Source organism: Pantherophis guttatus, chromosome 4 (genome assembly GCF_059756535.1).
Source record: "Pantherophis guttatus breed Tessera chromosome 4, ASM5975653v1, whole genome shotgun sequence".
Lineage (NCBI taxonomy): Eukaryota > Metazoa > Chordata > Lepidosauria > Squamata > Colubridae > Pantherophis > Pantherophis guttatus.
The window spans coordinates 24,716,185-24,734,979 of NC_142066.1; the positions used below are offsets into that span (position 1 = coordinate 24,716,185).

At 39.3% G+C, this 18,795-nt stretch overlaps 1 protein-coding gene and 1 long non-coding RNA gene across 3 annotated transcripts in view; one reads left to right on the forward strand and one right to left on the reverse strand.

Annotated features, from left to right (window-relative positions):
- Window positions 1-10,658, reverse strand: part of LOC148113925 (uncharacterized) — a 19,969-nt gene extending 9,311 nt beyond the window's left edge. The window contains exon 1 of the long non-coding RNA XR_015734188.1: window positions 10,538-10,658. This is a non-coding gene — a long non-coding RNA (uncharacterized LOC148113925). The remainder of the gene's footprint in view (window positions 1-10,537) is intronic.
- Window positions 10,659-11,171: 513 nt separating this feature from the next.
- Window positions 11,172-18,795, forward strand: part of SETD1A (SET domain containing 1A, histone lysine methyltransferase) — a 31,401-nt gene continuing 23,777 nt past the window's right edge. The window contains exons 1-3 of one of the 2 annotated variants that reach the window (XM_034419818.3): window positions 11,172-11,623; window positions 13,448-13,584; window positions 14,960-15,112. In XM_034419818.3, the coding sequence (XP_034275709.2) occupies window positions 14,975-15,112 (138 nt within the window). In that variant the 5' untranslated portion in view covers window positions 11,172-11,623; window positions 13,448-13,584; window positions 14,960-14,974. The other variant, XM_034419819.3, reaches the window with a different exon arrangement.

The window sequence follows — 18,795 nt, forward strand, 5'->3', positions numbered from 1 at the left end:
TTTAAAAAGCTATTGCATTGAAATAATTACTCCTCAAAGCTAGGAAGCAGTTTACTAACTTTACAGTTTAGCTGGGTGTCAAAGCAATTATGTTAACCAGGTTTTTCTGAATGGTCAAAAGTTCCAGGGCTGTAGAATTTATTCATGTTTGCTTCTCTCTTTTTTGAAAGAAATAACCCAAGTCTTATTTTATTTACTGTATTTTATTTTTATCTATCTATCTATCTATCTATCTATCTATCTATCTATCTATCCATCCATCCATCCATCCATCCATCCATCCATCCATCCACCTAATAAGTAACTCTTATTATTTTAATAACAATAAGAAGCTCAACATAGAGGTAAAGTGCTGCTTCAATATTTCAAAAGATACCTGAAGTTCTTAAAATACAGATAAGCAGATGTCCAGCCTTCAAAAAGATTTGCAAAAAAGAATTCCAGTTTTTTCTTTTAGGCAAATATACTATTATTATAATTTGCGGCACACTGGTGACTTCCGGTTTGCTTCCTGTCGATGAAAGACGGTCCCGTTTTTGGACCGCCAGCCCCGCTGCCTGTCAGAGCCGCTTCAATCAAGAGAAGCGGCTCGGAAGTTCCCCAATCCGAAGGATTAGTGGAGTAGAGTCGGCGAGGAGCAGGTTGAGCCCCTGTGAGCCCCCAGATAGCTATTTTTTTGCTTCTGGGGAGGAAACAGGCGCGGCTCCCTTTCAGCTCGCCGAGACTCCGGACAGCGTGGGACGAGTCTACCCAGCGTAGAACAAGGTGGCAGGAGCAACCTTTCCATTGAAAACAAAGCAAATTCAAACAAACAGGGTGGAACATAACTTGAACCACGAAACTGCAAGTATTACTAGCCCTGTGATTAATTTTAAAACTGAAGAGTGAATGAAAGTCTCTTGAAAATGGCGCCCGGCTTCAGCGTTAATGAGCTGAAAGCAAGAGTGGATTAGTAAAGTTATTCTAACAAGTTACAAAGTAGCACTGTCTGTAACAAGCGGAGGAAAAGAAAATTTCTTTTAAAAATAAGCCTGATTTTGCTTCAATTTCACCTTTAATTGGACTAAACCTGGGGGAATTTTTTAGAGGACTTTGTGGTGGAGGAAAGGGAAAAAGGATTTCCTTTTTTGGAAAAGCTAGACTACGTGGCAGGATGGCTTCTAAGCAGACTAAACAGGAAGTGAAGGCGGCAGGGGGGGGATCCCCCACACATAAACCTGAACAGCAGCCTCCCAGCCAGCAGAGCCAGAAAAAAGAGATTGATCTTGAAAGTTTAAAGGATTTCATTACTCAGGCTCTGATGAGGCAAGATGAAAATTTGGATGAAAACTTTAAAAAGTCACAACAGGAAATTAAACAGGAGATTAAAGAAATTAAAGAGGTGGTGCAAGAAAAATATGACAAGGTGACCCAAAAATTAATGACAGTGGTGACTGGATTGTCAGAAGCAATTATTAAAACTGATGCTAAGGTGGAAGAATTTAAATCAGAAATGGATGTCAAAATGAAGGAGACTGATTATAAAATCTTTGATGCTGACAATAAAATGCAGAGACTTGAAAATGAGATTACAATGATGCAGTTCAGGTCTATGGAATTTGCCATAAGGTTGAGGGGCTTAAAAGAGAATGATAGACAAGACCTGAGACAGACTTGTGCTGATGCTCTAGCTGTGCTGTTAAAGATTAGCCCTGAAGAGATTTTTTTGCAAAACGGATAAAGTGTACAGAGTGAATTCGTGGGTGGCCAGCCAAAGACAATTGCCCAGAGATGTGGTGATATACTTTACAAACAGAAAAATGAGAAATGATATTTTGCAAAAGTCTTTTCTCTCTGCTGTACAAGTGGAGGGAAAGGAGATTGGAGTTTATAAAGAGCTACCACCTAAGATGTTAAAAGACAGAAAGGATTTTGGATTTCTACTGAATGAATTAAAAAAACAAGAAATTCCATTTAGGTGGGATGCTCCAACTGGTATAATCTTGAGGTATAAGGGAGAAAGATACTGATTAAATACTGTTCAGAAGGTGGAAGAATTCTATTCTAATGTCTTTAAAGAGAGTTCACCATTCCCATGTACATCCTCTGTGTTGGAGATAAAGGAGAGTGATAAGGAGAAGCAATTTCAGCGAGAGATGGAAGAGCAGCCTAAGCCTAAGCAGTTGGAACTAGAGGCAATGGAAATGCAGGGAGCTACAGGAGGTTTTCTGGATGAGCCCCTGCTAGATCTTCCTTCAAAAATTGTGACTGAACCACCTAAGACTACAAGAGAAGTGGCTTTGGACCTAGCCCGGATGTGTGAAGCTAAAGATCAGCGTATAACTCGAGCAATTTCTAAGCAACTCAAAGAAAAACAACAACAGGAAAGGCCCAAGCCACAGCAATATAAGAAAGGAGTCAAGGGTAATATACAAGAATGTGAAGCCATGGGGGGAGCAAAGCCGAAGACTACCGACTCGGAAAATCTTGGGCAAATGTGCTTGTCGCTTCAAAAAAGTGTACATGACGATTAAGTTTCTATCTTGGAATGTGAATGGATTAAATTCACCACAGAAAAGGAAGAAATTATTTACATACTTGAGACAATTTAACAATGATATAATTTGTTTACAAGAAACTCATATTAGAACACAAGACCAAAAATATCTGATAAATTCAAGATTAGGAACACATTTTATAGCTTCAAATTTGGAAAAAAAGAATGGTGTGGTTATTTATATAAATAAAAGACTGTCAGCTAAAATTATAGAAGCAGATGAATGTGGTAGGTTTATAGCAACTGAACTGTACACAGCAAGTGGCCCAATTCTAGTGATTGGAATTTATGCTCCTAATCAACAATAGGACAATTTTTACAAAACTCTGCATTCTAAAATATTGCAATGGGACTATAGATCAATTTTAATTATGGGAGATTGGAATGGTGTAATTGACTCTAAAATAGATAAAAAGAGTTTGGCGAAGTCAAGGATTAGACTACCACAGACTTTTTTTGATATGAAAGAAGATTTGGAATTAAAAGATATTTGGAGAATACATAACCCAAAAGAATTGGACTTTACTTTTTTCTCAAATAGACACAGATCTTTTTCTAGGATTGATTTTATTTTACTATCAGCTGACCTACTCATAAAAACAAAAAGAACAAAGATTTTTCCAAGGACTTTAACTGACCATAGACCAATATGGATAGAAATTGAGATGGGAAAGAGTGAGACAAGATCATGGAGATTAAATGAAAATTTATTTAGATATGAAAAGAATATAACAGAATTTAAAAAGCAGATGAAAGAATTTTTTGAAATGAACTTGAATAAGGGTACCCCTATTGAAATCGTGTGGGATGCGAGTAAAGCGTATATGAGAGGGGTACTCATCCATATGAACTCTAAACACAAATTAAATCAACAAAAGAAAAGATCTGAAATGGAAGCAGAAATAAAGAATAAAGAACAGTTACTTATAAAAAACCCAACAGATGAAAGAATACGAGGAGCTATAAAACTCCTGAAAGATCAATTTCAAATGCTTATGGCGGAACGAACAGCAACAAATTTACAATTTGCGAAACATAACACATTTTGCAACGCTAATAAACCGGGCAGATGGTTGGCTTATACACTAAGGAAGAAGCAGAGTACACGGATCATTGATAGTATTGATATTGGAGGGAAGGAAATTTCTCAACAAAAATTAATTAAAGAAGTTTTTGTAGATTATTATACTAAATTATATGCCAAAGATGATACACAGAATGGACTTATAGAGAAATATCTAGAAAATAAAAGAGTCACAAAAATTACTAATCAACAAAAGGAGAGAATGAATCATCTTATAACAGCTGAGATTTTTGGCGCAATTAAACAATTGAAAACAGCTAAAGCTCCTGGGACGGATGGTCTAACTGCGGTGTATTATAAAACTTTACAAGCAGAAATGATTGAACATCTTAAAGATTTATTTTGCAGTATACAACAAGGGGGTAAAATACCCCCATCATGGAAAACAGCATATATTTCATTGATACCGAAAGAGCAAGTAGGTCCTAAAAAACCTGAGAATTTTAGACCAATATCTCTTCTGAATAATGACTATAAAATATTTGGAAAAAGTATTAGCCAACAGGTTGATGCCAGTTATTCAAGAGGGGATTCATTGTGATCAAGCGGGATTTATAGAAGGCAGATACATGAAGGATAATGTAAGGCAAGTTATAGATTTACTGGAATATCTCAAGAAGAATAAACAGATCCCTGCAGTGCTGGTCTTCTTGGATGCGGAGAAGGCCTTTGATAGAGTGGATTGGAACTTTCTATTAAAGACTTTAAAAAAGATGGACTTTGGGGATCAATTTATACAGGCGGTTTCAGCAATTTATCAAGAACAAAAGGCACAGATTATTATTAATGGAAGTTTGACAACAGACTTTAATATTGAAAAAGGAACAAGATAAGGTTGTCCGTTATCCCCATTGTTATTTATTTTAACATTAGAAGTCTTGTTGAATACAATACGGGACTCGAGCACCTTGAAAGGAATAGTGATAAGGCAAGAGTATTACAGAATAAGGGCATTTGCAGATGATCTGGTTGTTACCCTAACACAGCCGATGGAATCAATAATCCAGATGAAAGACATTATAAAACAATATGGTACAGTATCAGGATTTAGACTGAACCAGAAAAAAACTAAAATGATAGTTAAGAATATGACACAAGATCGAAAACAGGAACTTGAAAGCAAGGCAGGTTTTGAGATAGTACCAAAGGTTAAATATCTAGGAGTTCAGGTTGCAGAATCAAATATGAAACTGTTTCAAAATAATTATGAGGTGTTGTGGAGAGAGGTACAGAAAGATATGGAGACCTGGAAAAAACTGCAGCTGTCTCTACTTGGAAGAATAGCAGCAGTTAAGATGAACATTTTGCCAAGATTTCTTTTTTTGTTTCAAATGATTCCGGTGCTTAAAAGTGATAAACAATTGAGAGAATGGCAAAGAGGACTGAATAAATTTGTCTAGAATGAGAAAAAGCCGAGAGTTAAACTGAAAATTATGCAAGATGTTCCAGAAAGGGGAGGTCTTAAACTTCCAAACCTACAATTATATTATGAAGCAGCAGCTTTGACGCAAGCAAGTGATTGGTTTGGAAGGAAAAAGACTGGAATATTGAATATAGAAAGTTTTGATCTTGAATTTGGTTGGCATGCTTACTTATTTTATGAGAACAAAGTGGATAACGTATTCAAAAGCCACATACTTAGAAACTCTTTGATGAGAGTTTGGAAGAAGCACTGACTCAAATGGGATTACAAAATACCGTTATGGCTGGATCTTGGTCATATCATGTGGAATACAAATATAATGTCACTCGGGGGGGGGGTTATATAAAGAAATTCTTTTTGTAGATGCGGGCAGATGGCGACTCAAGACTTTAGAAACGCTGTTGGAAGAAGGGATTAATTTAACCTGGTTACAGTATAATCAACTTCAATTGAGATGGAAAGAGGACCAAAAAATTGGTATAATGATGCATGAGGAAGAATTGGTTAGACACATAAAAAAGAAAGGTCCAATGCATATTAAAAGGGTTTATAATGTTTTGTTAGAAAGGGATTCAGAAACTGAATTGGTTAAAGATTGCATGATAAAGTGGGCACAAAATTTTGCAGAACCAGTGATGTTGGAAACATGGGAAAAAATATGGGTTCAGAATGTTAAATTTACACAATCGCAGAATTTGAGGGAAAATTTTTATAAAACGTTTTATAGATGGCATTTAGATCCTAAGAAATTATCGTGTATGTACCCTAATGTTCAACCAAAATGCTGGAGATGTGATTGCCTAGATGCCACATATTATCATATGTGGTGGACTTGTAAGAAAGTGAAGGCTTTTTGGATAAAAATTTGGTGGGTTATGCAGAATGTCTTGAAGAAAAAAATCCAGTTTTCTCCACAATTGTTTTTATTGGGTATAGTTAAGGGTTTTACATTGGGTGAAACAAAGTTGATATTGTACATGATAACAGCAGCGAGATTACTGATAGGTCAATATTGGAAAAATGAAGCTATGCCTACTATTGAAGAATGGACTTTGAAGATGGCCAGTTTCGCAGAGATGGCGAAGATTTCAGCATATTTAAAAGATCGCTCACAAGAGACTTATGTATGGGAGTGGAAAAAGTGGATAGACTATGTGCAGAATAAATATCAAACTAGGAAATATCAGATAGCTTTTAACTGAAAGTATTATATAGGGATAGAATAATTGAATTTTGTGAAGATGTGAAAAATAGACTGGGGGTGGAAGGGTTCAAGTGTTATAAAAAGGAGATTTTGATTTGGATTATATTTTGTGGAAGTCTGGGGGGGAGGGGAGGGTTAAGGGGGGTTAGGGAGGGTTAGGGGGGAAATTGAGGAGAAAATGTAATTATAAAACTTTTTCAATAAAAAAAAAATTGCAAAAAAGAATTCCAGTTTTTTCTTTTAGGCAAATATACTATTATTATATTGGGAATATTAAACTCTTACAGAACACTTACAAATAATCCAGAATTTTTTAAACATATTTTTATACTACCCATCTCATCTAAGTGACTTTGGGTGGCTTACAGTAAAAAACTCAGTTCAACTGAGTTCAACTATAGGAAACTAATTTCTGCCTGTCCTTTACCCAATCACCTTTTCTCTTAAACCACTCTCCATTTTTTTCCTTTTATACATATATATGGCCTGTATGTATGTATGTATGTATGTATGTATGTGTATGTGTGTATGTATGTATGTATATATATATATATATATATGTATATATATATATATGTATGTATATATATATATATGTGTGTGTGTGTATATATATATATATATATATATACACATACATACATACATACATACATACATATATATATATATATATATATATATATATACATACATATACATACATACATACACATACATACACATACCTGTCCTCTGATTTGCTAATACTTAGTGGAATTTCTTCATATGTTCCAGTACAATGAACAAACTACTTCACCATTTTAATTCCCATGTCCTATAAGCCATTCACAGAATTTTGTTTGGTCATTCATTTCGTATTCATAGCCTATTTCAAGAGCTCAAATACCACAAGCATAAATACTATCTCCTGCTTTATTCCCCCCCAGCAATAATCTTGTGACATAAATCGGGCTGTGAGTGACCGGCCCAAAATCACCCAGCAAACATCTATGGTGAGGGGCGACATGTATCTGGATCTTCTTGATCAGTGTTTCTCATCTTCAGAAACTTTAAGATGTGTGACTTCAACTCCCAGAATCCCCCAGCCTGCAATTGGCTGGGAATTTTGGGAGTTGGAAGTCCACCTATCTTAAACAAGCTGAAGAAGCTTTTGGGATGAGTAGCAAAACGTCTTCAAAGAAAAACCAGAAAGATCAGTTGCTTCTTGAAAAAGCACTTTGAGACACCCATCTTAAAGTTGTTGAGGTTGAGAAATGTTGTTCTAGATTGGCCCTCAGGGTGCTTAATTCTGGCCCATGGGGCTGGCCTGGAAATATCAAAGGACCATCCCACAGTGCCTCTGCCGGCCAAAATGAGCCGCGGAGGGGTGGGCTATGTGCGGGGGCCCCCCCACAGCCTGTTTTCAGCCTCCACAGCCTCCTGCAGTGCACTGCCAGCCGAAAACGGGCTGTGTAGCCTCCAGACCAGGAGTGAAATGTACTTACCTTTCCTACTGGTTCGCTGATGTGCATGCACTGTCATCTGTGCATGCACAAAGCCTTCTGCGCATGTGCAGATGGTCAAAACCGGAACGTGACAACGTCCCGGTTGTGGGGGGGCAAAGTCTCCCGCCGCTGGCGCTACCAGTTCTCCGAACTACCTGCCGCTGGCACTACCAGCTCCCATGAGCCGGCAGCATTTCACCCCTGCTTTTCATGGCCCATTTTCACCCGGCAGAGTGCTGCAGGAGGACTGGATTGGACTGGATTACAATTATGTGGCCTCAAGTAAGTGCCTGATCTGGATAGAAAACAAGCAACATCCTATGTTAATACTACAGTTTAATGCCAGATTTTACCTATTATAGGTCCATTTAATCTGCAATCAACCATCTAAAATTGACAGCCATTTTTATTTACTATCCTGAAAATCTACCTCTGCTGTTAGATCTTATATTATCATGTTATTTATGCTGTTGTATTATTATTATTACTGTATTTTTCGGAGTATAAGACTCAGCTGTTTTGGGGAGGAAAATGGGGGCGGGGCAAATGCCTATCAGGTATTCATCTGGCTAGCGTCCTTAGTCTGGTCAGCTTCAGCACATTAGTTTGCTGGTTTTGAGGGTGCACACACGCTTTTTATCTCTTGCTTGGGGTTAAAAAACAGCTTCTAAAGCACAGCTGATCTTTGGAGAGAGAAGAAATGAGAAAAGCAGGCGAAGCTCAGAAGATCATTTCATTCGCTAGCGCCTCGTTAGGGCTGAAAAAAAGCTTTCAAAAAGCTACATTTGGAGTATAAGACACACCCAAATTTTCAGCCTCTTTTGGGAGGGGGGGAAGTGCCTCTTATACTCTGAAAAATATGGTAGTTGAATAATAAAAATACAATAGTATAAATAGTTTTTCTGCCTGGAAAAGCAATTTACTATTAAATAATGAGGTATAAATTTAGAAATAAAATGTTTAGTGATGAAGAATAAGTAATATGCCTGTAGTATCTTGTAGAAGAGATAGGAAAATGGTTAAAGAACTGTGGAAAGAAAGAAGAGAAAAAAATGCCTCTTGAGTCTGTGTCAAATGCCCATCATGGCCACTCTGCCCGGCCACGGCCACCATGACCACCACCACCCTGGCCACCATCTCCCAGCTCTCCAAGGTCAAACACAACCCTGATGCGACCCTCAATGAGTTTGACATCCATGTTCTGGATCCCATTCTTTGATCAAAATTCCACATCATCCTCCATACCATACAACATTATTTGCTTAACCTTCCAGAAAAGTAATTTTCTGTGGGCGTATTAAGCAATATATTACTTATATATTTAAACCAATGTGTTAACAACAAGGATTGTAATATAAAAATCTAACCATCATCATGCCAGTGATTGTTATAATAAAAATACTGTTATTATAATAAGTAAGCATTGAATATCAATTTTCAGGAAAGCATACTATTGTTGCATTTTTACCTCCTATATGCATTGTTACATCTCTAGTACAGACTTTAACAGGCTCCTTGGGCATTAATTAGAAGGAATATCTGGGAACATTTATTCTATTAGTTCCAGAAAGCTCATGCAAATAAGTCAAAGCGAACTTTATATCTGGCTTTACCATGAGCTTTCCCAGTACCGTATTTTCTAGAGCTGGCAAAACTTCGATAATTTAGTAACGGGTCAAATTATTACTGACATTCTACTTGAAGGCGGTACAAATGAAGCAACAACACTTTTTCTAGCATATTAATCATGGGATGGATTTCTGCTTATCCCACATCTTTTAAGGGCACAGAACCTCCTTAATTTGTTAGTCTTCAAGGTATGTTTTTTTTTGGCTGCAGGGTGGGGGGGTGGATGTATCTTTATTTGACAGGACTGCAATATATGTAGTCCTCGACTTACAACAGCTCCTTCAGCAACCATTCAAAGTTACAACAGCACTAAAAGAAGTGACTTATGACAGTTTTTCATACTTATAACTTTTGTAGCATTCCCCATGATCATGTGATCAAAATTCAGACCAGTGGTGAAATCCTACCAGTTCGCACTAGTTCGAGCGAACCAGTAGTGATAAAAGCTACCGATTCGGCGAACTGATAGTAAAAAAAAAAGCTACTGGTTGGTCCAAACCGATATTTCTGACAATCAGCTGTGCCATGTGATTTAAAATTGCTAGAAAGCAGGAAAACCTGCTTTCTAGTGAATCTAAATTGTGTGGCACAGCTGTTCTCTACCCCCCCATTCTACTTACCTTCCCAAGTTTCCTTTTTCCGTGCATAGCACGTTTGGTGTGTACTGTGCACGCACACACGTGCATAGCGTGCACTGCACATGCGCATTTGGCACACACCACGCATGCACGGGCAGTGAACCAGTAGCAAACGGGAAGATTTCACCATTGATTCAGACACTTAGCAACTGAGTCATACTTATGACTGTTACTGTGTCCCAAGGTCATGTGATTCCCTTTTGCAATTTTCTGGCAAACAAAATCAATGGGAAATTCACTTAACAACTGTGGCAAGAAAAATTGTAAAATGGGGCAAAACTCACTTAAACGTCTCACTGAACAACAGAAACTTCGGACTCACTTGTGGTGGTAAGTTGAGGACTACCTGTATTAGCACAGCCCTCAGCTATTTGCTTTTAGTTGCTGCAGGTGGAATGTCTCACTTAGCAACAGAATTTTGGAGCTCAATTCTGGTCGTAAATCGAGGACTACCTGTATTTCCCCCCTTTTTTTTACCCCCCCCCAACTGTATGTCTCCCATCCCGAAGGGAAGCCAATAGATTTTTATGCAATACCGCAGAGATATAGTTGTGCTCTTCCTTGCTGGATTCCCCAGTGGACGCTGAGGCCCATGCAACTGTGTTGAAAAACCACTATTCTGCCACATGGCGAATTAAAATATATTTTCAAAAATCTGTCCCGCTTAGCCAAGGCATCCTCTCTGTTTTGTTTCTCTTCTGGGACTGAAATCCACGAAGGTTTCACCGCTTTAGCTGGGAGTGAACCAGCCAAAAGCGGCTTTCGAGGGACCGAAGTCTCCATTTTGGCTTCATTGTCGCGGCAAAAGGAGCGCCGGCCTTTCTCCTCTGAGGCGAAAAGTATCGCCCGTCCCGTTAGAAGGAGCGGCGGCTTCTCTCACGCCGATTCGCCCTTTCGCCCTCGGCGAAAAATTTCCACCGGGGCCACCTCTCGTCCTACAAGGCATCACGACGCCAGGGCGAACCGTCGGGTCCCTGAAATGACAGGTCTTTTTTTCCTGTCAGGCAGGGAAGAATCTGCGAGGACGGAATCGCCGCCTCGCTTCCCTCCGTCGGAGTCTAGCGGCCGTTTCGGAACCACCGATTCGCCTCGAGGGAACGCTCGGTGGAAACGCCGGAAAAAATCCCAAAGCGCCGCTGAGCCTCCCGAAAGCCTCCGGCCAAACGTCCCGGCGTGCTCGAAGGGCCAGGAGGCGAGAAACGAATTTCTTTTCCTCCTCGCTTGCCTCGAAAGTACCGATTAGAGGAACAAAAGGAGATCCGGCGGGGGCCCAGTCTCGCGCGGAGGCGGGGTTTAGTGGAGGCAAAAAAAAAAAAAAAAAAAAAAGAGGAGCGCGATTCTCGCGACGCCTATCGCGAGACGCTTTCTCCTGAGTGCGTTGGCCCCGCCCCTTGGTCCCTGTCTGTGGCGGTGGAAGCGGCGGCTTGTCACCCTTTTTCCCCCCTTTCCCTCTTTTCTTCTTCTCCCCCTTTCCCCTCGTCCTTCCCTCACAGGGCGCGAGGAGGAAAGGCAAGGCCAGCGGCGGAGCGCGAGGCCGGACCGGAGGAGGAGCAGCAGCAGCAGAAGGAGGAGGGGGCCGCGCGTGCGCCCCCTTGAACGGAGGAAAAGGGGGGGAGGAGCGGGTAGGAGCAGGTGACGCGCACGGAGGTTGTGGGGGGGGGGGCTGGACGACGAGGGTTCGCAGCGCGAGATACCCCTCCCCCCCGCCCCTACCCACACACCGCCACGGCTGTATGTGTGTGTGTGGGGGGGGGGAACACGCCGCGGAGGAGCGGCTCGCGCCTGAGTGACGGGTGTGTTGGGCGGCGGGGGAGTGTGGTGGTGGTGGGGGGGGGTAGGCGGGCGGGCGGGGATGAGGGAGCGCGCATCTGGTGGGCGGGGTCGGGGATACCTGATGATGGAGAGGGGAAAGACCCTGAGGGGGGGGGCTGGTTTGAGGAAGAGGAGGCTGAGGGGGAGGGGATTTGGAAATGGGAGGGGTTAAGGGAAGGTGTAATATTGGGAGTGGGGGGGGGAAATAACCGAAATGGGGTCCAGGGAGGAGGAGGTGCAGGGAAGGGCCCTCAGAGAGCGAGGTGGGGGGAGATGGCGGGACAGGAGGGGGAGGGTCCCGGCTGAGGAGAGAGAGAAAGAGAAAGAAAGAGAGAGGTGGGATCGCAGCCCCTACACACACACACACACACACCCCACACACGCATGTTCTCATGTGCACAGAAGGTTGTGTTTCTTAGGCCTCCTAAACCGGGGAAGCTCAGGAGAGGTTGTTGTGGACAGTTTTGGACACCTTTCCAAGGATGGGACGAGACGGTTCCGCTGAGGAGAGTGACTGAAAAAAAGGGGGAGCTTTTGGCGTTAAAAGTTGTGAGGGAGGCGTTTGGGCAGAGGAGGGATGGATGGTTTTGAGGGACCCCCTTTCTCAAAGTACAAAGGGTTGTTCCATGCTTCCAATCCGGGCCCTGCCCCCAGGCACCCTCCTTCAGCCGAAATTTTAACTCACCCCTCTTTGTACAGTTTTTGTGCCAACCATTAAACTGAGCTGAGCCTCAGGTGAATGGGGGGGGGGAGAGAATCTAGCAGGTATTTAGAAGAGATAGGATGAGGTAAGAGAGGTGTTTCTTGTGTGCCTTGGGGAACCCAAGCAGTGATATGATAGCAATACAGTGGGAGAGCAATGTAGAGGGGACACTGGGAGTCAAAGATAAGGGTAGAGAAGGGAATAAAATTGAGTTGTGGAGATATTGAGAGGCTAAGGAGAAGCAGATGGTATCTTCCTTGTGGAGATGGGAAAATTAAGAGAATTGCTTGAGAAGAGCAGGAAATTGGAAATTGGAAAGGCTTCTCTGTAAGATAAAGAAGCATCAAGAAATTAAAACTATCTTTAGATAAATCAGAGATTGAAGATGGGCTTTCTTAGCTGTAAAGAAAATAGGGGGGTAAATACTTGAGGTAGAAACATTCAGTTGTCTACATAGACAACTGAAATGAAGGCAAATCTTTGTCCGTAGGCTTTGTAGGCTTAGAGAATATTATATGTTTATGCTATTTATTATTCCCTTGGCAAAAGAACCAAACGGGGGGAATTTTCCCCACAGGAAATTTTATAACATAGCTTAGATTATTCTTTATGGGTTTAGTTTGCTCCATTTTGTTTGATTATAAATAATAGCTGTAATGTTCACTTTTTAATTATTTCAATAATTTGGTTATCTTATTTTTTTTATTTTTTTTTTGGTGAACATATACATTTCTTCATATGGAAGTGGTCATCCCCAAAAGTTAAAATTTGGGTCCTCATATCTAGATTTAATCTATCGTCAGAATTTTGCATATAAACTCAGAATGCTATAAGATTACTGTCTGAAAATATTTCAAAATTCAACTTTGAATCCCTCATGAGAATATGTCATGTTGCTTGCTTTTTAAAACACTTTTCTATTTTTTCTTAGTCTCTTAGATATTCTGTTTCAAGTTATGGATGAACGCACTCTTATCTGGTTTTATTGAGAAGGAGAAAAAAATACTTGTATAGCTATACATTGAAATTTACCAGTAGTTTGACCACAGAAGAGATCATCTACATCAGGTTTAAGTTTATTCCTTTCTTTTACTGTGATATAATTTCTATGTATTCTGAGATATGTATGCCTGTCCTTATGCAATTAACAGCTGCATATAGGAGTAGAATGTAAATTAAAACGGTTTCCAAGATTGCATTGCTACTTAAAATTAATTCAATATTTTTTTTAAAAAAAAATCATCTGGCAGATTATGAATACATTGACACAAAAGTTATGATTTAGGGTCAAGTGAAAATGAAATAAATTAAAACTTATAGTTAGGGATTTTTTTAAAAAAAATTATTGATAATTTTATAATATTGTAGTATATACTACTACGAGGTTTTTCCCAACAGTTTTTGGTCAGGCATCTGTCTACATTCAGTTCCAAGATTGTTTGATTTAGGGATGGATATCTGAATAGAGGAGATATCCCATTTCTAAATACCTCCATAAGGCAATAGTTCAATTTTATTAAAGAATCATTATTTTTCTGATTTTCAAGAACTATTTGGTATCAGCTTATTTTTCTTTGTTTCTTCATATAACAAAAGTCCTGTCTTACTTTGATCATACTTCAGTTTCTGAGATTGCACATCATTTGCTAACCAAATATTTCTTCAGTCATTAGAAATAGAGGTTTACTTTTCTTTTCAGAAAAAGATAAGTTAAAAAGTCTGAATGTTCTCGTTTAAACACTTTAAAGCAAATTTATATCTGCTGCATTTTGCAGATTTACTCTGCCTCTGAACAAATAAGACTACAGAATCATGAGTCCTAGCAGTTCTGTTCTGTTCTAAGTATTGAATTACGTTAGCCTTGTACTGTAGACTACAAGCCTTGATTAGTTTAAATATGTCCACTGGTTCCTTGAAGAAAGAAAATGACCCCAACTTTTAGTAGGTTGTTTCAGTCAGAAGTATTGTCTCTTGTATTGAGACAATTATGGTAAACTGACCATAGAGCGCCAGACAAAGAATATCAAAGTATTTGAGATTTAGTAGCACTATTCAAGGGAAGGGTGAGCAGGTACATTAACTAGGCTTTATAACTTTGGATATCATGTGAACATAGCAACTGGAGTTCAGCTATTTTCAAAGTCAACTTTGCACATTCGGGTACTTTGGCATAAGCCACTGAGCCTTCTGAATGCTGTAAGTAGCTCTGGGAATGCTAAATAGATCTTAAAATAGATGCAGGAGAAATTTTGAACAGATTGTTTCACAGTACTTAATATTAAAACTTCTGGTTCCTTTATATACAGAAAGATATCTTTAGACAGTGATTCTGAGTATGAAAGTTTCAAAGGTGGATGGCAGTAGAATCTCTCATTGAAATTAATTCTGCTGGAAATGAGCATGTGATTTAATATATTCCTTTGATTCCATGTGCATCCTGCAGTGTAAATGAGTCAGAATGGATCAGGAAGGTGGGGGTGACTTCCAGAAAACCCCTAACTTCCAGTGGAGAAACTACAAGCTCATTGTTGATCCTATGCTTAAGGATGGCCCGCACAAGATCTACCGCTATGATGGAGTGCATTTCAGCACTAACGTAAGTGGACAGTATTGGTTTTTTTTTATTTTTTTATTTTTACTAAATTGTAAAGCATGTGAGTCATTCCTGCTGAGGATGGATGGTCTAATATTTGGTAATATCTTTAGGTCCTCTTTTAATATCTTTTCCAGATTCTATGTATTGCTTTTCCTGTTTTCTTCATGCACTGTATTTTGCTGACATTTTAGTTTGCTTTCCATCTCTTACATGAGAGCAGATCCAGTGCAGTGTGACACAAATCTTTGGATGAGTCAGTTCTGTACTGATCTTTGTCCAGCTTCTTCATGACTGCCACAAGCTCTCTATTCCATATTGCTCTTTTTCTGTGTGTGTCATTATACATTTAAATTATGTAAATTAACTAACACAAGAACCTGAATACTTTCCATAGTTTTCAAAAGGGCCATTGCCAAAAATTCTGATATTTCCTTCTGTCATATTGAGGTTGGCTTTTAGGAACATCATCTACACTCTATCACTTGCCAATTTTAATAATATTTTGTACTATCTAGCATGCACTAGATTTCTGCTGTGAAACTTGGCTAATGGACCTTGCGTGTTGTCTCTGATAGACCTGTGGTTCATTTGAACCTGCTGATGGTCTAGGAATAAAAAAAAAGTGGTGATTTTAGTGAGGGGGAAGGTAGGAGTTGACTGAATTTACATAGTATCTAGGCTTTTGCTTAAATCTCATAGTAGCTAGTGATTTTCTTAGCATGCTCAAGCATTTAAGTCCACTAAAATCAGTAGGAGTTTAACTTGCTTTCTTTTTCTAACACATGTTGATCATAGGTTTTTCTGTGTAGATTAAGAAGGCAAAAATTCCAAGAATGTTTCTTAGAAAGTTAGTTCCTATGTATTTTAACATTAAGAAAAGTGCATTATGATTAAGGCTTATGAAAGAGTGCTGGTATGTTTCCAAGCCTGTTTATTCAATGTGTACTGTGTAACAGCAAATGGAGAAGTTCAGGACAACCATATTTTCCTTTCTAATTCAAGGAAGAGACAGGCCCTGAGTTCCAGAAATAAAATTCTCTGTTAATTTTTAAAGTCCCAATCAATTCTTTAATAAGAGCTATCATAAAAGAGAAATGGCTTCCTTTGAAGATATTCTTAGAAATGGAAACTGATCTTGAAGCACTGTGAAAATCACAGTCCTTGTTTCTTAACTGCTAATCACACTTACATATTTTCTCTTTTACACACTTAGCCCTCCATGATATAATTATTTGTTGATGCTTAACATTGTCTTCTTCAGCATGCTGTTTTTCTAATTTCCTGAAAAGGAAATATTTTGAAATCCCATTGAAATATAAAACATATTCCACTGTAATCTGTATCAAATTGAGGTATGCAAATTTTTTCAGTCAAAATATTTGCATCATGAAATATTAAATATCCGAATGCCAATGATATCTTACTACGAGTTTCTCAGTATTAAAACAAACAGTTCAGGTTGTGAAATAAAGACTAGAACAGTCTACTTTAAGCTCAGTATGGTTTAATCTGAAATATATAGTGTATCCTAGTTTAGGATTGGAATGTTTTTTCTGTATTGCTTGATTTGTGGAAAAAGTACCATTGAGAAGAATCCAGAAATAAATTTATGACTTATGCCAAATGTTGGAAGTATTTTAACTCTGAAGCTCAAAACACTTCTAAAAGCAACAGACAACTTGCACTCAGCATGGGACATTTCACAATTTGTGGTTAAAACATTTTGCACACCCCTAGAATTGGAACACTACTTTTTCTAAATTTCATTTCTTCTAATATACCGTGCTTGAAGTTTGATAGAACTCATTTTCTGATAATTCAGTTTTAGATGGTTGTCTGATTTTGCCTGAATATATTTTTTAATGCTATTCTACTTCTGAATTAGGCAGGAGATAATGTGAATATAGAGTCATGTACAGTCAGGTCCAGAAATATTGGGACATCAACACCTTTGGCTCTATACACCACCACAATGGAGCTGGAATGAAACAAACACAATGTGCGTTAACTGCAGACTGTCAGCTTTAATTTGAGGGTATGTACATCCAACTCAGATGAACGGTGTAGGACATACAGCAGTTTGCATATGTGCCTTCCACTTGTTAAGGGACCAAAAGTAATGGGACAGAATAATAATCATAAATCAAACTTTCCCTTCTTAATACTTGGTTGCAAATCCTTTGCAGTCAATCACACCCTGAAGTCTGGAACGCATAGACATCACCAGATGCTGGGTTTCATCCCTGGTGATGGTCTGCCAGGCCTCTACTGCAACTGTCTTCAGTTCCTGCTTGTTCTTGGGGCATTTTCCCTTCAGTTTTGTCTTCAGCAAGTGAAATGCATGCTCAATGGGATTCAGGTCAGGTGATTGACTTGGCCATTGCATAACATTCCACTTCTATCCCTTCAAAAACTCTTTGGTTGCTTTTGCAGTATGCTTTGGGTCATTGTCCATCTGCACTGTGAAGCGCCGTCCAATGAGTTCTGCAGCATTTGGCTGAATGTGGGCAGATAATATTGCCCGAAACACTTCAGAATTCATCCTGCTGCTTTTGTCAGCAGTCACATCACCAAAAAATACAAGAGAACCAGTTCCATTGGCAGCCATACATGCCCACGCCATGACACTACCACCACCATGCTTCACTGATGAGGTGGTATGCTTAGGATCATGAGCAATTCCTTTCCTTCTCCATACGCTTCTCTTCCCATCACTCTGGTACAAGTTGATCTTGGTCTCATCTGTCCATAGGATCTTGTTCCAGAACTGTGAAGGCTTTGTTAGATGTTGTTTGGCAAACATCTTGTGGTGAACCCTCTGTATTCACTCTGGTGAAATCTTCTCTTGATTGTTGACTTCGACACACATACACCTACCTCCTAGAGAGTGTTCTTGATCTGGCCAACTGTTGTGAAGGGTGTTTTCTTCACCAGGGAAAGAATTCTTTGGTCATCCACCACACTTGTTTTCCGTGGTCTCCCAGGTCTTTGGTGTTGCTGAGCTCACCGGTGCATTCCTTCTTTTTGAGAAAGTTTCAAACAGTTGTTTTGGCCATGCCTAATGTTCTTGCTATCTCTCTGATGGGTTTGTTTTGTTTCTTCAGCCTAATGATGGCTTGCTTCACTGATAGTGACAGCTCTTTGGATCTCATCTTGAGAGTTGACAGCAACAGATTCCAAATGCAAATAGCACACTTGAAATGAACTCTGGGCCTTTTATCTGCATATTGTAATTGGGGTAATGAGGGAATATCACACACCTGGCCGTGGAACAGCTGAGAAGCCAATTGTCCCATTACTTTTGGTCCCTTAACAAGTGGGAGGCACATATACAAACTGCTGTAAGTCCTACACCGTTCACCTGAGTTGGATGTACATACCCTCAAATTAAAGCTGACAATCTGCAGTTAATGCACATTGTGTTTGTTTCATTCCAACTCCATTGTGGTGGTGTATAGAGCCAAAGATGTTAGAATTGTGTCGATGTCCCAATATTTCTGGACCTGACTGTATATCACATGCATCTTTAATTTTTCTTAAATTCATAATGCCAGTTTTAGCTTAACAATGTACAGCACAAACAAAATCAAAAGAACTCAAAAAAAATTCTGCATTCTATAATTCAGTGGGATTTCAAGCTGCTGTCTCCTTGAAATAAGATGTTACTTGAAGTGGAATGAATC